The 22,552-nt window shown below is 39.5% G+C and overlaps 1 protein-coding gene across 9 annotated transcripts in view; it reads left to right on the top strand.

Annotated features, from left to right (window-relative positions):
• NCOA2 (nuclear receptor coactivator 2) overlaps positions 1-22,552 on the top strand; it is a 295,825-nt gene that overhangs the window by 223,343 nt on the left and 49,930 nt on the right. For all 9 annotated transcript variants that reach the window (XM_038579485.1, XM_038579489.1, XM_038579481.1 and 6 more), the window contains 5 exons: positions 8,419-8,522; positions 12,553-12,730; positions 15,919-16,107; positions 19,299-19,400; positions 19,698-19,841. In XM_038579485.1, coding sequence (XP_038435413.1) covers positions 8,419-8,522; positions 12,553-12,730; positions 15,919-16,107; positions 19,299-19,400; positions 19,698-19,841 — 717 coding nt within the window. The remainder of the gene's footprint in view (positions 1-8,418; positions 8,523-12,552; positions 12,731-15,918; positions 16,108-19,298; positions 19,401-19,697; positions 19,842-22,552) is intronic.

Here is a 22,552-nt window from a genome sequence, read left to right as displayed (position 1 = left end):
AGGTAGGAATATTGGGTGATGATGCTAGCTATGCCAATAAACAGGATAATGATTTGGGAGAGAAAATATTTACACTTCTTAGACCAAAGTCTTTTAAAGGATTTTAGAGACAACTTTTTCTTTCCTTTCCATGTTTTAGACTATCAGAAACTTTATTGAATGCTCCTATAATGTAACTCTGTTGGCCTTGCTTAAGTTAGTTTATGTATTTGAAAGAAATAAAACATCTGTATAGTTTGGTCTTTGGAGATATGCTGCCTTGAAGTATTCTGACTAAATGCTGAGGTTGCACACAGTACAGGCGTATTTAGATTGTGTAAAAGAAAGCAATTTTGGACAAATTGTCATTTACTCATGTAGCTTAACTACGAAAGACTGTCCATGGCCTATTTTATCTAAAAGTGCATTCCATATTGCTAGGTAACAGGTGAAGTGGGGTACTAAATAGAATTCTACATTGGTAATAGTAGATTCAGTGATAAGGAGAGATAAAGCCTTTTCTAGCCAGTTACTATCTGGAGTCTATTCTCTTTACTGTCTTCTGTCTGGATAAGCGTAGTACATTAATTTTAAAAGTAGAGCCTTTACATTCCAAACTTGTGGCATGATTGTCAGTTCTATTTAAGTAGTTGTGCCCGCGCCATTGATGAAGACAAAACCAAGCATGTCGCCTTCTCTGAAGCAGAGCGTGGGGGGTGGGGGTGGGGGTGGGGGTTGCTGGGTGGAGATAGCCTTGAGATTGGTGAATGTTGCTGTTTCTTCCCACTGAAGGGAAACCATGATGTGTTAACAAGAATCTCAGTGTCAGAAAGAGGGAGGCAACTTGGGGCTTAGGTCCCTCCCACTACTAAAGAAAGTGCAGCTGCGCGGTTTTAATATGCACGGCAGGAGATTTCACCAGCTTGATGATATATAGTGCATTAATGTTGAAAAGATAAACACATTTGGAGAGCACAGGAAGGGCCTTGTGTTTTTATGTTAGCAGAATGCTTCCTAATGAATAAGAATGTGCTGCTGGCTTCACAGAGCCATATGGCAGCTTTTCTAATTTTAGTTGGTGCAGATGCATAATTCTCTGGTTTTACCTTCTAGAACCTTTGAGATGCTACATAACTTTTCCTGTAATATTTAATCTATAGCGCTGGGCCAGAAATTGCCTGTCACTATTTCAGTGACTCGGCTCCACATGCGTCTTGCTACTGCTAGGTTTGACAGTCCCTTTACCTGAATTCATCCAGCTCCTAAGTGCAAGGAAAGATGAAAATTGTGGACCTACTCCACTAGAGTCTGAAAATTTGTTGTGGAGGTGATTAGACTTGTGTTTGACATCAGTCTACTGAAAAATTGATAGTTTCTGGGTGAGTGATTTTACTCATTTTTGAAGCAGTAGAATTCATTATAAAACCGGCCTAAAGTATCAGGTTCCATTTTAGTCAAAGATTCTAATACTTTAAATAACACCGCTTCAGTTAAAAGCAACTAACCTCATGCTTGACCAAACATAAAAATAACTTTTAAACTCCTACTTGGCTTCACATGTCAGAGGTATCTAAACCTCAGGTGGCACTAAGGTTTTTTCTATATCTGTGTGAAGACCTACCATGAGTTATCTTTCAGCTGACGTCTTTTTACAGAATGAATAATTAATACTTGTTTGAATTCTGACTTTTTAAAGATAGACTAATTTCCACAAATTTTCCACAGTCTCTTCAGACAAAGAGTGTCAGTCTCTTCCATAATGGCCACATCACCCTGTCCCCCTAAAGGGCAGATGTTAAACAGCATTTAGGGTTCTAAGACTTCATCAGTGGTCATTGCCACTGCTGCTGGAGTTACAACAATTATGTGGCTGTCCCTTGAGCCAGGACCTCCATCCCTGTGAGGAGATAGCACTCTGTTCTGGCAGTGATTTCTGGGAAAAAACCTTGGAATGTATATTCTCAGTTCAGCTGAGAATATACAAATAAATAAACAAGGTAGACATGACTCCTAATGTTATAAGATTAAGTTACCAAAAATCAATGTGATGTTTTAAAAGAACATGTAAAGATCTTTTTAAAAATACCACCCTGTAATTTAAAAATAGCTAATTGCAGTTTTTTTAAGATAAATACATTTTTTGCCAGAATCACAGCTTCTGATTTGTTGCTGTTCTCACCAGAAACTTAAATTTTACTTTCAAATTTATGTCTGTAGATACCAGTGATAAAGAGCAATTTAATCCAGTTGCTTCAAAAAAAAAAAACCTGCATTTTAAAATCACTTACCTTTCTAGAGATCAAATGCTTCCCTATTCACTTTTCCTTTTAAGAGAAAACATGAACAATAATTACTTGTAAAGAAAAGCATATGGAATATAATATTAATGATTTTCCCCCAGTTTGTGGTATGACTCATCTTAATACAGTCCCTGAAGAGATGGGGTTTTGTTCTTTGCTTTGAAACTGGAAATCTAATTAATTGGTATTGGATTTCTGGAGTGCAGGCAAATGGAGGAAGGAACCGGATGGGATTGCTCTCGGAGCAGCCACCCAGGAGGGAAGGAACACTCAGAGAAAGACTGTCTCTGGACAGTCTCTCATCAGGATTTTGCATTTGTAAAACTGTGCTATGAAAAAGATCCTATCTGTTTTATGATATTTTTCTCTTTTAGGGGAGTGAGGAAGAAGGAGATCGAGTTATTATTTTCATTGTTATTCTCTTGGGTCGTATTCTTTATCTAAAAAAGAATAACTTTAATGCCGAAAGTGCAGCAGAAAGAAACAGAAGTCACGGCATGAAGGAGAAATCTTTTTGTAGGCTTTGAAAATTAAATTTTATCATCTCTTTTTCTGATTTAAGAGTTCCATCTATAATAATGAGATTTCATAAGGTTTTGACCATATGAAACTCTGGGACATCTTTCTGCTCTCGAATTTACTGAAGGATATTTTTGTAACAGAGTATATTTTTGTGGTTAATGGATGCAAAATATAGAAAAGTAAATATAATTTGTGACCGCTGAGAAAACTGCCTAATTTAAAAATATTAAATAGTGTGTTTTAGTATAGTAATGCTGTACTTACAGAGGTATAAATATATCTAAGGATTTAAGCTTATTTATATCCTGCCCTTAAAAATAGCATACTAATTACTGAAAGTCTCCATCAGGATACCAGTATATGTCCGGTTATCGTAATAATGTATCTCTCACTGGAGTCCTTTCCTTCCTCCTATTTAATTTCAGGGCTCAGCTGAACATTGAACAGAAGTAGTAATTACCTCATGGAAAGGACCCCAAAACATAAATTCAACAGCCAGTTTAATTTAGATTTCAATTACATTGGTAAAGCCGTACTTCTGAGTGTTTTCTATCATTTCATATTATTGATTTTATTCTCTTTAATATTGAGAAATGAAAGCACGAACTCAATACAGGATTGAATACTAGATGACAAATCAGTTGGAAATGCATATAATACAAACATTTAGTGAGGACAGGAGTGAAAATCTCTAAATTCTTTACCCTTTGTCTCTTACATATTTATTCTATAAATAGTGAAATTTCCCAGGCTCTTAGTTATGTGAATAGTATTGTGTAAATATTGCAACATTCTCTTGCAGATAATCGATAGATTCATTTAGAGTTTTCTTTCAAAGCACACATTCTACTAATATAATTTCAAGTCGATCTTGTAAAATTTGTATTGTTTTCATTTTTAGTCAGGGATTCCTAGAATTCCAGCTTAGACAAAATTTTGCCAATGTTTCTTAGCCTTTGCATTAGTTTTCAGAGGCCAAGCTGACATTTCCTCGGGGCCAAATGCCACATGTCCATTCCCGCTGGTTTCCTTCTTAGGTTCTTGCTTTTGCCATCCACTTGCTTATCCTGCCGAGACCAACTCAGTTACAACGTACTGAAATATTTTCAGCTACGTCCAACGATTTTTATCTCTTCTTTGAACTTAAAGTTAGTTCCTTGCAATTATCCCTAAATTGCTCTCATTTAGTTCGATTGTAATTGTTTTGCCCTCCCAGCTAGATTTAATCTCTCAGCTGACAAGGATTATTCACTCCACTTGCAACACAGATAGACTGCTGAACAGATCCATTGGTACTGGTTGATTTCCTCCTGGTGGCCACTCACTCTCTGTGACTTCCTGTTAGCTGCTTTTCTCCTTTGAAAGATTTATCAGTTGAATATGATAAAGAGGGGGGAAATGGCATGTCTGAGCAATACAAATAATTTTTCAAGGTGATAATTATTTTTATCCAAACACACGTTTTGCCAGATCTAAATTATCTCCTACTTTATTTTTTTTAATTTTTTTTAAATTTAGTTATGATAGTCACAGAGAGAGAGAGAGAGGCAGAGACACAGGCAGAGGGAGAAGCAGGCTCCATGCACCGGGAGCCCGATGTGGGATTCGATCCCGGGTCTCCAGGATCGTGCCCTGGGCCAAAGGCAGGCGCCAAACCGCTGCGCCACCCAGGGATCCCCATCTCCTACTTTAAATTTGGGGCCCTTATCCTAAATTTCATCTGATCTGTAGATTTTTAGAATAAAATGCAATGTAGTTATGATCCTCATTCTACATATTTTCTGATAAGAATTCAAAATTCAGTGTCTGAGCATGTTGCTAGAATACTTAGGACACCCCAGCATGAAAGTTTATCAGTGTTTAAGGACCTGCAAGATTGGGTTTTCGTACGTTGTTTTTTAAAGTCCACAAAATATTAATGGATGAATTTAGGGACATTTGGGTCTACAGAAGGATGATCAGGCCCTCAGAGTGTAAACATCTCACAAGGTATATTGCTTGTCTTTAAAAGGCTTGGAAACTGATTATCACAGACGAACTAGGGGAGGCGGGTGGGGGGTGGGAGTGAATGGGTACGGGCACTGAGGGGGGCACTTGACGGGATGAGCACTGGGTGTTATTCTGTATGTTGGTAAATTGAACACCAATAAAAAATAAATTTATTTTTTAAAAAATCTGAACGATTTTTTTGTATTATGTATTTATTATGCCCTATAACTGGCATTATCATAGACCCCACCAAAACCCGGAATTTCTGACTGTTGTGGTAGCAGAGTCTCCTATATCACATAGCCTGCTGTCTTCTAGCGGTCAGCAGTAGTACAGAATTGCCTGTGAATTGTAGCTTGTGCCTCATGTCTCACTTTCCCCCAACATAAATCTGAATTAATCAATTCATTCTTTAAAAGAACAAAGCCACCAGTTTCAACAGTGGAAGAATAAGAGAACTGGGGACCCAAGAGAATGTTAGATGCCCTGAAACTTACTGAGGAAGGCAAGACAAGATGATTTGTTTTATTTTCTCAGGAAACCTCTTCCCTGTATTTCTGCCCCCGCCTACCTGTCCCATTCCTCCCCCTGCACCCTGGAGGGCTGTTAGGCCTAAAGGAGGAACTTTGTTCTTTTTCCACCTACACCCACCTCTCCTTACCTCCTACACATCTGGGAATAAGTGCCTGAGGTCAGGATCTAGTCTGTCAGCCACTGAATACTTAGTGAAAACCCGTTCTGAAATACGGGACAGTGCCCATTACAGATACAGACACAGTGCCCCCTTCATGAAACTTCCCTTCTGATGGGGATCACGTACCATTTCCTGGACTGTGATTCTCACTGCAGAGAGTGGGGAGGACAGCATACTTTCCCAGGAAGATGTATCAGAATGTCATGCAAAGAAAGCCTTTTTAGTCTTCAAATTCTGATAGATCCTCTCTAGGGAGGTTGTCTGCTCATGTACACCATTCCAATTTGAGAATGCTGCTGCCAAAAGATGTTCCTGAGGGGAGCATGATGCTCCTGCAAAGAGTCAGGAGGCAGAGCAAAGGCTGCAAATTACTCTTTCTGCAGGCTGTTAGCACATTGCTCTCACACTGTCCCAACACCAAAGACAAGAAATGAATTAGAATACAGTAGGACTACATAAATATATAATGTCTATTTTATGAGTTTTAAGATTTAGTATTAATGAAACTCAGGATCCTTAGACCTGAAGCCTGCTGGTATCTCCACAGAAGCGGGCTGCTAAATTAGATGAAGCAGCAGGTGACAGGGTCAGTCCTGTTCCTGGACTGGTGGGTAGGAAAGGGAGTGGAAACTGAGGAGAAATCTGCAGCTTTACAGAGTGAACCAGCAAAGAAAAAACAGTATATGCCCAGTGTGCATTTACTTGGGATATGTTTAGCGGTGAAAAAGATTCTAGAAAAATGGGGTGGACTGGGGGGAGGAAGGTCATCTGCCGTAATTATCTGGAGAGCCTGAGGTACTTCCTCCCCCATTGAGGCTGAGGAATTGGGCTGACACCAAGTCTGCAGGTAGAGCCAAGAGGTAAAGTACTTAACAAGAGCTAGGGAAGACAGTAAGAAAAAAAAACAAAAGGAAGACTGAGAGATCCTCACATTATTGAGTTTATAAAGGCTACCAGATAAGTCCTCTCCCCACCCCCCATCCCCACTCATTCTCTCATTTTAAAATAAATGATGGGGAGGGAGAGGGGCAGAGAGAGAGAGAATCTCAAGCAGACTTTGAGCTGAGCAAGCAGCCCAGCACGAAGTCAGGCTCGATCTCACAACCTGAGATCACAGCCCAAGCTGAAATCAAAAGTCAGATGCCCAACCAACTGAACCACCCAGGCGCCCCAAGTCCTGCCTCTCTTAATAAGGGATCACAATTATTTAGATCTAAGGAGGTGAACCAGGAATATAGTAATTGGAAAAGCAGATACAGTCTGCTTATGATAAACTCTGTGAAGAAGTTACTACATTTGGAACTCAGGAAGAACTAACAAAATATGCTAGCAGTAAGTTATATTTGTAAACTACTTCATAGTTTTTAGAAGATGTTTTATATATCATCCCATTTACTCCTGTCGGAATCCATGATGTACAGAAGGCAGGTACTAAAGCCTTAAAAAGTTGGAATGACTTCCCCTGACTCATACTTCTAAGTGGCTGAACTTAGACTTGAATTCACACAGTTCATCTTCTCCATTGCACTGATAAATATCCATGTGGAAGCACTTCATCCTGGCAGTGGCAAGATTTGGAGAACCTGAATAATTCCTAGTTATGTTCTAGGTTCTCAGGTACCACTTAAGCTTTTCAGATTTTAAGAATACCCTATAAAGGGATCCCTGGGTGGCGCAGCGGTTTGGCTCCTGCCTTTGGCCCAGGGCGCGATCCTGGAGACCCGGGATCGAATCCCACGTCGGGCTCCCGGTGCATGGAGCCTGCTTCTCCCTCTGCCTATGTCTCTGCCTCTCTCTCTCTCTCTCTGTGACTATCATAAATAAATAAATAAAAAAAATTAAAAAAAAAAAAGAATACCCTATAAAATCTTTACTACCACAAAAAAAAAAAAAAGAAGAAGAAGAAGAAGCAACTACAGAGAAATTTACCAAAGTCATGAAAGCAGGTTGATCCTGAGTACTAAATCGATTTACAGTTTTCTTTATTTGCATTTAATTACAGTGATAACATGCAGTGTAAATAAAGATATAATTTATTCAGGTACAAATAATTGGCACATTGTTTTTGTGTTGTTTTCTAGCAAGCTGACGATATGTACCTGTTATGCTTTAAACTTTTTTTGGTGTTCTGGAAATAACGACTTTGCATATATATTGACAACTGCGCATCTATTTGTTCTCTGAGAATTAATCATGATGGATGGAGTGTTTTCCCAGGCCCTCCAGGCCTGAATGCTGCCTCGCTTGTTGTAATCCGGGAGCAGGTGTTGTGCATCTCTGGACTAGATAAAAGGGCAGCCATTGAACTCCTTTGGGTGCCTGATAGGGTGCCTCTTCTGTCTGCCTTAAATCGTTAAGCACCTTCTACAAGATAGGGATCACATCTTTTAGGCTACTTAGATGCGAGTGTGACACGAGGTGGAGCAGTACAAGAGTCCATAAGGCAGTTGTTAGAGCTTGTCACATGGGGGCAGCCATAGGAGGTTGGGACTCCTTTTTATTTCCTTCTCCAAGTATGTACAAATGTATCTCTAATCAGAGATATGCTACTGAATTCTGAACGACAGACCTCTTGTTATCCTAGTTTGGGGAGTCTCCTGAGTAGAGCCTAATTGTGCCATAGCATATAGCAGTTTTGTAATCTAGAAAAAAAAAATGCTTGTCGGGGACTAGCACGAAACCACTAAAGTCATTTTATCAACTGCCTGAAAAGGAGATCTGAGCCACAGGTTCTGGAGGTGAAAAGTTAATGTTCTGGTTGCTGCTTCCAGCAAGTGTCTCCCATCCAATGGCAGTGAGAATGTGTTCTAACTCTTTTATAGCCCCTGTCTGATTCCACTGGAGATTTTAAGAATCATCACAATAAAAATGTTTCTGTGTCATTCTGTCCTTGAAAAAGCACTGCCATTTAATTCACACTTATGTTTGTTGCAGAGAAAGCAGCCGCCGCCAACATAGATGAAGTGCAGAAGTCAGATGTGTCATCTACAGGGCAGGGTGTCATCGACAAGGATGCCCTGGGGCCTATGATGCTTGAGGTACCATACCCTCATTTTGGTTATGTACCTTGCACTGTTGTTGGTCTTCACATTGTTATGGTTAATTTTCAGGTGAATGTAATTTAAGGACCGTCTACACTTAATTTTTACTCTTAAGGTTTGAAGTACTGCTGACCTCTGGAGCTCACTAATATGCATTCATCTAGCTCCTGATTTCAGCACATACACATTTCAAAGTATCAATAGATACTTACATGAACCAGATTACCAGACAGCATTCATTTTGGAAAACCATGTTCACAAGTCCTATTAAATTCCATGTTATAATTTTCATTTGAAATGTTCCCCCAATTTTTAGGTTTTATATGTGCCATATCCATATGCCTATATAGGCAGGTTAAAATTCAAGGACCAGATGAAGGTTTGTGCTTTTTATTTATGCTGCTTCAAACTAGTTTATCTCACAAAGATGAAAACTGAAATAACAGGCAGAACTGTTAAGCATCACAAGTGTAGTGGTTGGTCTTAACTCCCTGTTCTTTATTAAACTCTGGGAAGGTTTATCACCAGACTACTGTTGAGAATTTGTGAAGTCTAGCTTTCCTATTTTATTAACTAGTACAGTGTTAAACACCAAGTGCTTTGCTGTACCTATTCCAAAATTAAAATTAAAGATGTAGGCTATGGGAAGATGAGGGAAAAAAATGTCGGTGAATATATAACAAGAAGCAGAGGAGCCCTGAGACATAAATTATGTCAGTTCTCAGGATAATTTACTCTGCTGATGATACGATGAGATTGAAAAGCACTGCATGGCCGGAAGCTGGGCAGCATTGCCATGTAGAATCACTTTTATCTTGTGGTAATAGCTGCACATATATGAGAAATTAGGATTTTTAAAGCAAAGATAACCAGCGATTGCCCCTTTTTTTCAGTTGGTGCATGTGATGATTTTTATTTTTAGAAAATCTCATTTTGTGAAAATTTATCAGACACTTGGAAGGTGAAGGAGGCACACAGAAAAAATTAAAAATCGTCTGACCCAATCTTTGTATTTAGAAATAACAGAATTTCTGGAGATGGACCTACTAGTCAAAAGACTCTAAATGACCCTGTGTTGTCCTTTGCTTATTTCTCTTAAGTCAGTAGCTTGATATCCAAGTACAATTTTCAGGGAAAAAGCAAAGACACATTTAACCTGATTTTCCAGAGTCAATAAGGAAAGCTAGAGTGCTACTTCCTGCTTAGTTCTTAGAAACAGATAAGAAAACTCAAACAAGGTAGACTATTTAGAATTAGATGAAAGAGATATGTTCTTGTAAAAATTTTTTGAATTATAAACAAAACTGATTTGAAAATTATAATCTAGTTTATTAGATTATTAGGAAATTCCCAAGTATCTGCATCAGTTCCTTATATGGGGGAAGATTACCGTAGGGTGCAATCTGAAAGTCCTATAATCAGAAATCCTGAAAAAATTTGTGAGGCTTCTAAAAAGAAATATTTGGAGTAACCACAAGACTGTGATCTAAGCCCTCTGAGAACAAGTTCATTGATTATAAAAATCAGATCGCAGAATATCAGTGGGCCTTCTCTCATAAAATCAAACCAATGTTTTTACTGTTTCAAAATAGTCTTCTGAGAATTCTTTGTATTCAGATTTGAGCGAGTACTTATGTGGCAGGACTTTAGTGTTAAATATGTTAGAGAGCTAATGCTTGAATCTAGTGACTTTAAGGTTTGAATTTAGTCTTTATCCCTGTTTATGTGGAATAATTTAAATAGGGAAAACTTGTTCTCGTTGAGCTGTTCCTAGGCATAGATGCACACTCATGCTTACATCATAGCATAGTGGTTGCTAGGCAACAAAACCAAATGTCAGCTTTTTTCATCAGCAGTATCATAGTGTGCTTTAAAAAAACAGTCTTATAAGATGAAACACTTTCACCTTTCAGTCATAACTTTGCTACAAATCAATCTTTCAATTGTAGTACAAAGTAGTGGGAAGCTCTTTGCACTTTGAAAAGGAAACTATAGGTAATATACTTATGAAAATCCCTGGGAATGTATATCTAAAGCACTTAGTTTGAAAGGACTTGTGGCACATAACCAGTCAACTGACTTACCTCCTTTCTCCCTTCGCAGAGATACACTCACATGCACTTACACAAGGTTTTCAGGGGTTGATGTCAACCTAATATGGAAGTCCATTTCCATACAGTCTTGCTTTGCCCTGCTTATTGTTTATACCATTGGTAAAACGTGACAAAATATTTAAGAAAAACTTAAAACTGAATGGTGTTATTTTTTTTTTAAGAGCTTTTTACTGGTGCCTTATGGTCATTTCTAATTTAAGAGAGCACTTAGTTTTGTGATGGAAATAGAATTAAAGATGGAATATATTCAAAGAAAGCTCACAAAATAGGAGCCTGTTAAACAATAACCCAAGGAAAAGCAAACTATGCCCCATCCATACATGTTGTTCTATCAACATGTACATGTAACATTCTCCTTAAAGATAGTAGCAAATCCATAGCATGGGGAAACCCAATGGCATAAACTGGGTAGACCAGGTGGCCTTGTTTCCAGGTTTTCCTGATCAACATCAAGCCTTTCCTAGTTCTGATCACTCACCTAGGCCATAAATCAGGATTCTGACAAACACGGATCAAAAAGGGAAAGGAAGAATCACTAAGAGAAACTCCCTGTACTCAACTTTTACATCACCACGGTGAACGTGATAGGATCAGATCGGGGTAAATATTGAAGTAGAACATCCTGCTGCAGAATAATCACAAGCATGAGCTTTTGAGTCTGGGTCCCCCTGGATTCAGAGTCCAGCTCTGCCCCTGACTGAGTTCCAAAAGCTTATGCAAATCACTTCACCTCTTTAAGCCTGAATTTCTTCCTTCTCTGTTAATTGGAGAAGATAAAATATAACTTTCAGAGTTGTAAATTTTCAGATGACACAGTATGTTTAAGGCATAGTAAACATGCTCATAGTTATTGTCATATCTTTATTCCCTGACGTGATCCTGGAGTCTTTCTGTCCTTCCCTAATCTAGATTGGAATGACAGCAACGAGGAGTGAGGCCAAGCCACATTGTGGGGAAAACATTATCCAGGTGGTTAGGGATCTGCATCATGATGACCCAGAGAACAAACAATATAGGAGGGCACGACTATTTAACTTTCCAGTTCTCACTATCAAAAAACAAGGCCTCAAGTCCCCTTCCAGTTTTTTTTTTAATATTTTATTTATTTATTCATGATAGACATAGAAAGAGAGGGAGAGAGGCAGAGACACAGGCGGAAGGAGAAGCAGGCTCCATGCCAGGAGCCCGATGTGGGACTCGATCCCGGGGCTTCAGGATGATGCCCCAGGCCAAAGGCAGGCGTCAAACCGCTGAGCCACCCAGGGATCCCCCCCTTCCAGTTTTAAGACAGTGCTGGTCACGTCTCAGCCTGCGATCCCCATTGCCATATGAGAAAGATACGTCCCAGACCCCTTCCCCAAACAATAAAAGATTGACGTTTGAGAACACCAGCCCTTCTTTCCTTTTAAACTCTGGCAGCTTTCAGGGTAGCAAAGCTTGGGGTTTGTTGTTTGTTTTGTTTTTTGTCCTTCAACTGGAGGAAAATTATCAGTGACCCTCTCGTCCCCTTGTATTACCTGAGAAACTTTACAACATAGTTACTTTGTATTGGGTTGGGAACATAAACATTCTTGGCAAGGTGGAATCCATCAATATAATTTGGAAAATACAGATAAATGCTTGTACTTAGTTGGCAGTAGTCATCTCCTGATAAAATAACAGAGTAAGTGTTTGTCATTTAGTTTGCAACCAAGAAACCCTGATCTTGGCCCTCTCCCACCTACTAAGATGGAATAGTTGCACCGTAAGGAAATGTGCCCATTGTTCCCCAAAATTAGAAGAGTGGCGACAGAGCACTCTCTCTTCTGTCCACGTGTGAGTGACACATCTCCCTCACAGGGGCCATCCCTCCATACCCACTGTGTGCCATTTTCGGTTGCACCCTTCCTCACAGTTTGTGCCTCTTCCCTCAGGCCCTAGATGGGTTCTTCTTCGTGGTGAACCTGGAAGGCAACGTTGTGTTCGTTTCAGAGAATGTGACCCAGTACCTAAGATACAACCAAGAGGAGCTGATGAACAAAAGCGTGTATGGCATCCTGCACGTTGGGGACCACACGGAATTCGTCAAAAACCTGCTGCCAAAGTCCATAGGTAAACGATGGTCTGCCGGATGCCTCCGCTGCCCCCCATGCCTGCCTGTTCTTGGTCGGAAGGGGTCACAGAGGACTGGCTATAGGGGATAGGAGTAACTAGGTAGTTCTTTAGAGACACTTTTATGAAGTATTCAAAGTCATGGAGAAGAGGCCATCTGCAGACAGTGATCTTGAAGGAATGATCAGGGTTGTTTTTTTTTTTAAAGATTTTATTTATTTATTCATGAGAGACAAAGAGAGGCAGAAACATAGAGGAAGAAGCAGGTTCCCTGCAGGGAGCCTGATGTGGGACTTGATTCCAGGATCCCTCAATCATGCCCTGAGCCGACGGCAGACACTCAACCACTGAGCCACCCAGGTGTCCTGGAATGATCATTTTGATCCTATATTTAAAGTACATGAAGATAATTCAGAGAGATAGTATCCTGTGGCAACTGTCTTCCTGGGCCTTGTGTCGTTGTTGGAGCAGTGCCAGCTCACTCAGTTTTGTACTTTTTCTCTCTGACCCTAAGAAGTCATGGTCATGATAAGTTTGAGATTTGGGATCCCTGGGTGGCGCAGCGGTTTGGCACCTGCCTTTGGCCCAGGGCGTGATCCTGGAGACCCGGGATCGAGTCCCACATCGGGCTCCTGGTGCATGGAGCCTGCTTCTCCCTCTGCCTGTGTCTCTGCGCCTCTCTCTCTCTCTCTGTGACTATCATAAATAAAAAAAATTAAAAAAAAAGAAAAATTAAAAAAAAAAAAAGTTTGAGATTTAACTTCCCAAAAAACCCCAAAATTTTGAGTCCTACTTATGAAGAGAGTATGCATGTGGGTGCATAGGGAGTTCTAAAAATGTTAGGGAACAAGTAGCATTTAGAGGTTCAAATGCTCTCAGCCTAGGAGCCCTGAATGGGCTCTTTTATTTCCCAGGCCCTTGGGTGGCTCTGTGGGTGTCGCCATCAGACACTGCCTCCTTACCCACTCTCCCTGTTCTCACATTCCTGACTTCATCTCGTTTTGAAGATGCTGTCCAAAGGTGTACCTGATTATCAAGGGCCATATTTTAAAGTGGGCGGTTCACAGTGTGCACCCACCTTAGTCGCTGCCCTAGACTGTGGCCGTTCCCACTTACTAAGTGGTTCTTTTTTTAATATTCTCACTTAGACTGATGACGCTAAGAACATCTTCACAGATAAAAGGAAGTGCATATTTTAGTACAGAATAAGGTCAAGTCCTGAGTTAGCAAGTATTTCTGTTCTTTTTTATCAAATGGTTTGAATTAGTTGGTCTTATTGTTACCACAGTAAATAGAAGGCCCTTTTATGGTTAGCTTTGCCTTGATAGACTAACCCTTTTTTCAAAGGGACTGCAACAGTAATACAAAGCATGAATACTCATGTGAGATTCTTTTATTATATTCTCTAGTAAATGAACAAGAAAATGGGATTTCTTATTTCAAGTAACTAATATTTCAAATCTCTTCACTAATTTTATGACTTCCTCAAAGGACCTATACTTATTAATTCACTATTATTAATTCAGTTGTCTAAAGAGCTCTTTTCCTTACTTTATATCATACTTTTTCTATATTTTAAAATTACTTATTAACCTAAGCTAATAAGAACTCTTTTTTTCTTTCTTCTTTGATTTCTCGGTGTAGTAGCCATTATGTAAATCAGCTTTTAAGAATACTGATGGTGGAATAAACTTCCCAAATGTCTGCACAGACATATAAAGCTAGCTATGGTTCCTTCTGTAATTCTAAAACAGTTTCTTACAGTTAACTTGATGTTTCCTTTTTTCTTTCTGGGCTGTGTTTTTGTCTTTATTCCTTTGCAACCCAGTGGCTATGGGTTTATTAGCACTGCATTCACCAGAACACTGAGGTGCCCTTTTAAGTGTTTTCCAACTAGTGAGTTTTGAGAATATGTTTGCTTATCACTGGCCCTTTTTTTGATCCCCTCTTTCATTGTCCTACTGGTTGTAATATTTTTTAGATAAAACATAAAGAACAGTAAAGAAAAGACAACCAAAATGAGGGTTAGGTTTGGTTCTGATTCCAGCTCTTTCAGTAGCCGAATATCTTTCTCATCAGTTTTCTCATCTGTAGAATGAGAAAGTTGATCTGGTGATCTGTAAACACCCTTCAATTCTCAAAATCAGTCATTCTTTCATTTCTCTTGGTTTCTCTAACACATCCCCCCCCCCAAAAAAAAAACAGTGTCTTTCCTCCATGTCATTATCTTTCTTCAGCTAATACATACATTTCTAAGTATTGACACTAAAGTAGAAGACATGTAAAGTAGTCTTTCACTTGATAAAAAAGAAGTGACATTAGCAGTGCATCCACAAGGGTTTTTTAGTCTTGTTTTTCAAGATTTTATTTGTTTATTCATGAAAGAGGCAGAAACATAGGCAGAGGGAGAAGCAAGCTCCCTGCAGGGAGCCCGATGTGGGACTCAATCCTGGAACTCCAGGATTACACCCTGAGCCAAAGGCAGACACTCAACCACTGAGCCACCCAGGTGTCCCTAGGATTTTTTAATCTTACGGAGAAATATACACGAAACAAAAGAAAAAGCTACAATAGAGTAATTCAGCAACAGCCAAGTTAAAGATGCACACTAAAATTTCTACAAAAGAACAATCTGTGAGAGGAGGCAGTGTGGGGATCTCAGCCTTAGAGCAGGATACTTTTGGGTGAGAGAAATAGAGGCAGCTGGACACCTGAGACAAAGTAGCAGGAGCACAGGTGTGCTAGTGGGGATGGCTGGGGAGGCTCGTGCTGGCAGACACAAGAGATCTGGTTAGATGGGTACGATGAGGCTGGCTACTGAGATGCCATTTATCAGTTCAGATGGCCTTCATATCTCTAACTTAATGCATGCTGCAGTTGGTGCCAGTTAGAGATTTTTAGGCAGGGGGCAACACTTCTGAAGCTGGAATACAAGTAGGTTGAACCAAATTTCCAAGAAACCAGAGTAAGGAAAACCCAAAAATGAAGAAGAACTGCGTTCTAGTAATAAATAAGCAAGGCCTGAACTTGAAGGAGTCAGAATGAAGAGTAAGAAGTATGAAAATTTTTTGGAAAATCCCAAGCATTTTCTGAAATTGTTAAAACATTTGCTTCGTTTTGTTAATTTGGTAGCAGCAAGTCCAAGGTTAGTTCCTTTATAATTGTCAGATTGCTTTTGCCTCGTTCAGTGAATGGGGGATCCTGGTCTGGCGAACCTCCTAGACGGAATAGCCATACCTTCAATTGTCGGATGCTGGTAAAACCATTACCTGACTCGGAAGAGGAAGGTCATGATAACCAGGAAGCACATCAAAAATATGAAACTATGCAGTGCTTTGCCGTCTCTCAACCAAAGTCCATCAAAGAAGAAGGAGAAGGTAAGGCCAAATCTGTGGGATATTTTATATATCTACATATTTATTCTTGCACTGCTTTTTTCATACTTTATTATCTAAAATGAGTGGCCACACAAAACTTTAGAAGTAGTTTCTTCATTCTTTTTTCTTTTTTTAAGATTTTATTTATTTATTCATGAGAGACAGAGAGAGAGAGAGGCAGAGACACAAGCAGAGGGAGAAGCAGGCTCCATGCAGAGAGCCCGATGTGGGACTTGATCCCAGGTCTCTAGGATCTCACCCTGGGCTGAAGGTAGCGCTAAACCACTGAGCCATGGGGCTTCCCAGTTTCTTCATTCTTTTTAACCCACTTAAGTTTTTTGATAAATTCAATTTTTAAGTCTTTAAAACATCACTATCTATAGAATATTCTGCATTGATGGTAGTATTATGTATCATCAATGTCTGTTGCAGTCTCCACTGGCTGCACATGGCTGCTTGAGCACTTGAAATGTCAATAATGCAATTGGGGGATCAAATTTTCTATTTTATTAGGTTTACATTTACATAGCCATATATGACTAGTGGCTACCCTCCTAAAGCTCTGTCCGTGGTTAAGCTTTCCAGGGATCCTAGGCTCTTCCAAATGTCCACTGCGAGCTACTGGTCTTAGACCTAGAAAAATGCGCAAGTACAAACAATATTTCTCATATACTTTGCAGGAGTTAATGGATTCCATATAGTTTATCCATGGATGCAGGGTCCAGAATATGGTGTAATAGAATGATACTTAAGAGAGAATGGAGATGGGAGTGTGGAATGGAGAGGATTTTAAACTCTTAAATTCTTAGGCCCTTCCCCTTAATGAGATGCTGATGTAGCATCCGCTCCTGTGCTCTCCAAGCGAGCCATTCCATGCTGCTGTCACTCTCTCGTACGAGGCAGTGCATGCAGAATGCATGCATAGCAGAGGAGAGAGGGCAGAGGAGCACTGGTGAATGGAAGCCTCATGGGTTTTATCATCAGACAAACCAGCTCTTAATTCAGCCACTTACCAACTTTGTGGCTTTGTGCAAGTTTTTTTTACCTCTCTGAGTGTCAGTTTATTCTCTTACCAAGTGATGTCAACAATACCAGTATCACAATGTAGTAAGGATCAAGTCAATATGCCTGAACCATGATTGGCATTAAATACTCCAGAATGGGGCGGCAGGGGGGGATACACCAGAATATCACTGACTTACAATGGTTTGACTTACTTTTTTTGATGTGCAAAAGCCATACACAGTCAGTGAATACCATACTTCAAGGTTTTGTATCTGGATCTTTTCCCAGGCTAGCAATAAGCCTATAATAATACTCTCTCAGGATGCTGGGCAGCAGACAGTGAGCCACAGCTCCCAGTCAGCCATGCGATCACAAGGACAACACAAGGATCACAAGGTTTTAACGGTTCGCTTAAAACCGTTCTGTACCCATGCATCCATCCTGTTGTTCACTCTCAGTATAGTATTTAATAAATTATATGAGATGGCCAACACTTTATTAAACATAGGCTTTATGTAGACTAGTGCGTTTGAGCACATTTAAGATAGGTTAGGCTAAGTTATGATGTTTGGTAGGTTAGATGCATTAAATGCATTTTCAACTTACGGTATTTTCATCTTAAAATGGATTTATCAGGATATAACCCCATTGTGAGTTGAGGAAGATCTGTAGTTAATTTATATTATATATATATATATATATATATTTAATTATATATATTATATATGTATTTAATTATGTATATTCTATATATACACACACATATATGTAATTTGTAATTAAAGTTCACTGAAAAGTAATAGAGTTCTCATAGATATCATAATTTTTCAAAATTAAGTTTTTATATAGGTATGTAATGTTGAGGGATTTTTTTTTTCTTTTTATGTAACAGACCAAGTACTGCTAATTCACCTATCTAGGAAACTGTTCTAAAGTGGTATAAAAAAGAGACTCGATTTTGTGCTGTATATTTAAACACTTTTGTACATTTAAAGTCTGGTTCTAGATGTTAATACAGTATGGCATGAGAGTAGGGTTTCTGAGCCATGGTATGCTCAGGTTCGAATCCTGGCTTCACCAGTTTTGTATGGTGTTGGGCAGCTTACTTAAACTTGATGTTTTGATTTTCTCCTGTGGTGAATGGAGATAACACTAGTACCTGCATGGTAGAGTTGTCACAAGGAATGATTGAATTGGTAGCCTCTAAAGCAGCTAAAAAGATGTTTATCTCATAATAAGTGCTCAGAAATTTAGCTTTTATTATGTTGAGAGTAAGGATTACATTTATATTCGGGATACATTACTGGATATATTTAAAGAAATTCTTCCCAGATTTAAAGATGAATAATCATAAATCAGTGACATAAGATAGGAAAATGATTTTTTAACCTTTTTCCCAGCATTTTTGAAATTGAAAGAGCTACACAACATGCTCTGCATGTTACAAAGATAAATAAAACATTTCCCTGTTCTCTAGAAGTGAACACAGATGAATAAAACAATTGAAGTGGTAAGAAATAAATGCTTAGCATTGGCTATATGAGAAACTAGCCAAGGCTGAGCTTCTAAACTGTAATGCAGCTGCTCTGGCACATGCTACACTTTCCAGGATTTGTTCTCTAAATTCCAATCTAGACTCAGTTTATATTCTTTGTTTTAAATTGCATATTGCCATTCTAGGAGTAGTTACATAGTTGGGTAGAAGGTGTATCTAGTTTTCCTGTATGTGGCAAACCAAAAACTCAAGAAACAAACCTTGACAAAGCAGAGTATCAGATTTTAGTTTTCCTCATTTGGGTACTTAATGTTGAATTAAGCTGGTTGTTACTATCAGCCGGTGAATAAGAAGGGAATAAGAAGGGATTACGTGCTCTTCCATCGATCACTAAGGAGGTAGTTTCAGATTATTAAGCTAGTATGGTGGGTGTACCCTCGCAGCATGTGTTGTGTGGCTTCAGCAGTGCATCTGACCTGCCCCAGCTCATACCACACAGCACACCTACCCTGTTCTCCAGCTGCTCCCCACTCAGGTGGGGAGAGAATGAAGCCAGTGAGAAGCAGATACAGAGTGTTTTGTCATTCCCTCCCTCATTGATATACAAAGTCGCGTTGTCATAAATACATTTGAGTTTGTTTGAATCACTGCAAAAACCTAATACGATAATCATAAATGTATGTGATTAAAGATTTGCAGTCCTGCTTGATTTGCGTGGCAAGAAGAGTTCCCATGAAGGAAAGACCAGTTCTTCCCTCCTCAGAAAGTTTTACTACTCGCCAAGATCTCCAAGGTAAATTTTCTTTCCATAGAAGACTGAAGAAATCATTTGAGACTCTCCATATTTGTAATGCAAGGACTCCATTCAGAAGACTAGGAAGAAGCTGGGAATAGTGACTGGGACTGGGGCAGAAGTGTCGAGGAGATGCAGGAGAGAGAGGGAAGGACAGTTATTTTTACTGTCTACCCTTTTGGCCCATGTACTTGCGCTACCTATTCTAAATAAATAAATTTTTATCTTTTAAAATGTTAATCATTGCCATAAATAATAGATCAGTATGTAGGTGTAATGCTTGCTGTTATTTAATAGGCAAGATCACTTCACTGGATACTAGCACCATGAGGGCAGCCATGAAACCAGGCTGGGAGGACCTGGTGAGAAGGTGCATTCAGAAGTTCCATGCACAGCACGAAGGGGAATCTGTGTCCTATGCTAAGAGGCATCATCATGAAGGTAAGCATCTCTATGTGGTATTTCTCTTGAAGTTGATTTTGCTATGTTACTGCTTCTACTGGGAGCTTTCTCTGAAACAGTGATACTGAAGTTCACCTCAGGAAGCTTGGACCTGTTGACTTTTTTGTGTTCATACATATTTGCATCGTCTGGCCCAGAAAATGTTGCCATCTAAAGGAAAATTTAATGGAATCTGAAGGACAGAAGAATGAGATAAATAGGAGATAATTTCATAAAAATAGGAGAAAGGAAAGGGAAAGAGGTCATCTTCTCTGATCGTAAGGCTTCTCTCTCTCTTTCTCTCTCTCTCTCTCTCTCTCTCTCTATATATATATATATATGACTACATAATAAGGTACTATTTCATATCAAAAGAAATCTCTGAATCATAAGGAAAATCTGGAAATAAGAATGAAATGAAATTTGTGAGAGCAGCTGAATTCCTGATAGAAGTAACAGTGGGATCCCAAGCCCTCCTTCCAGATCATGACCACTGAAGACTGCCCCTCTGTTTCTAGAAGGCCAAAAGAAATGAAGTGATTTGTCTGAGGTCACAGGAAAGCTAGACTGACAGCTAATAAGACAGCTAGAACTAAACCCAAGACTTCAAAGTCCTATGTCAGTAATAATAGCAGCCCTTACTGAGCACCTGGTCTTTGACATGTTCCTTCTTTGCAGTGTCTTGACCCTCAACATTCCTGGGAGGTAAGCATTAGGACTCAAGCTACGGATGGGGAGGCAGAAGCTGGTGAAATGACTGGCTTGTGAGTGTTCAGTTATTAATTGTCCGCACTGGAGTTTAATTGGAGGCACATCCTGGCCATCACTCTGCTGTGCTGCTCCCAGAGTTCTTCACACAAAATCACATTTCCTCAAGTGCGTTCTGGTTTTTTGTTATATTGGTGAGGACAAAGCACTTATTAAGAACTCAGTGGAGGAGGGAGACACTTCTCCTGGTCTTTCGGTCCTCCTTTCATGGATGCTGTATGTCCTGGCAGGGTGCACTGGGTTAGGAGGCCTGGGTTCACCAGGAAGGGACCATGATGCCCATGATGGATGGGGGCAGCAGGGTGTGCCTTGTAACTCAGCTTGGCAATTTGTCCGAATTTTGGCAGAAAAAAAGCCCTAACTCCTCGTCGAAAACAGAGTTCTAGTGTGTCATCTTCCATTTAATGTGCATCTGTGACCTTAGCATTTTACCAGTAATGTTTGTATACTTAAACTCTGTGCTTTGGGCAGCCCTGGTGGCTCAGCGGTTTAGCGCCGCCTTCAGTCCAGGGCATGATCCTGGAGACCTGGGATCGAGTCCCACGTCAGGCTCCATGCAGGGAGCCTGTGTCTCTGCCTCTGTGTCTCTGCCTCTCTATCTCTGTGTGTGTCTCTCATGAATAAATAAATAAAATCTTTAAAAATAAAATAAAAATAAACCCTGTGCTTTAAGATCACTTATGAAAAAGTACATACCATAGTAAGTGATCCCTCTCCCCCTCTCATTTTTTTCTCATCATATCTTTTTCATCTTATTTATCTATCTTAGAAATAAGTACATAATCCAGCAATTTGTGCCTTTCAGCATTTTTCTCTTAAGTTGGAAAGAATAAGGAAGTAAAGATTCTATATTTGGCAGAAATCAGTGTTTTAACCTACTATTTCACTAGATCTGGTTTAAAATTTAAAAAATAGTAATGATGGGGCACCTGAGTAGCTCAGTTGGCTAAGCCTTCCGACTCTTGATTTTGGCTCAGGTCATGGTCTCAGCATCATGGAATCAAGCCCCTAGCTCAGCAAGGAGTCTACTTCTCCCTCTCCATCCCTTTCCCCCTGCTCTCATGCTCTCTTGTTCAAATAAATAAATATTGTTTTAAAAGATAGTAAGAAATAAATAATAAGGAAAATTTTAAAATCACCATGAGCAAACATTCAATGTCCTTGAGTCCTGAGTAGCAATGCCCTACACTCAATTCTGTGGTTTCCTGATTCCTTACAAAAGGGTTTACAGAAATGTACCAGGCAGCATGGTAGGCTTACGAAGGTGGGACCCACTGAAAGGAAACTACAAAATGTAGAAATACACTACATCCAAATGTGTGAAGTAAATAAGATCGAACGTAATCAATCACATTGAATAAAAATCTACTAAAAGTTTGTGTTTTAATGGAAGAGCTTCCTAAGTGAATTCAGGTGCATGCACAAACATATCTACTTAAGTAGAGATGTTTGATGTAGACCAAAGAGAAAATCTTAAGTGATTACAGATGAAATTCCGAAATTTTAAGCTATTGAAAATAGGAATCCCATTATAAATATTGTATTTATTCTGCCTTACAGGAACCTACTCATTGTGCAGAAAGCAAGATATACATACGTACAGTAATTCATTGCTAGTACTACCACTTCAGAGTAACTTCATGCAACAGTTGATGGCAGAAATACCTAAATTCTGCATGTAACTGAAACTGCAGAGGGGGTTTCATCAGGGAAATTGCTCAAAGTAAAATTTTACCAAGAAAACTCCAGATCCATATTATGTGTCAGTGACTCCCTCTCTCACTAACTCACTTGTGACAATTTTGTGAAATCATGAATATGCTCGGTTTGGCTGTTCTTGGAACTAGCTATTCAACCCACAAAATTTGTGTAGAAGATTATGTGATAAAAACATGGTAGTCGGGCAGCCCCGGTAGCGCAGCGGTTTCGCGCCGCCTTCAGCC

Source organism: Canis lupus, chromosome 29, assembly GCF_011100685.1.
Source record: "Canis lupus familiaris isolate Mischka breed German Shepherd chromosome 29, alternate assembly UU_Cfam_GSD_1.0, whole genome shotgun sequence".
NCBI classification, from domain to species: domain Eukaryota; kingdom Metazoa; phylum Chordata; class Mammalia; order Carnivora; family Canidae; genus Canis; species Canis lupus.
This window is presented reverse-complemented; position numbering and strand designations above follow the sequence as displayed.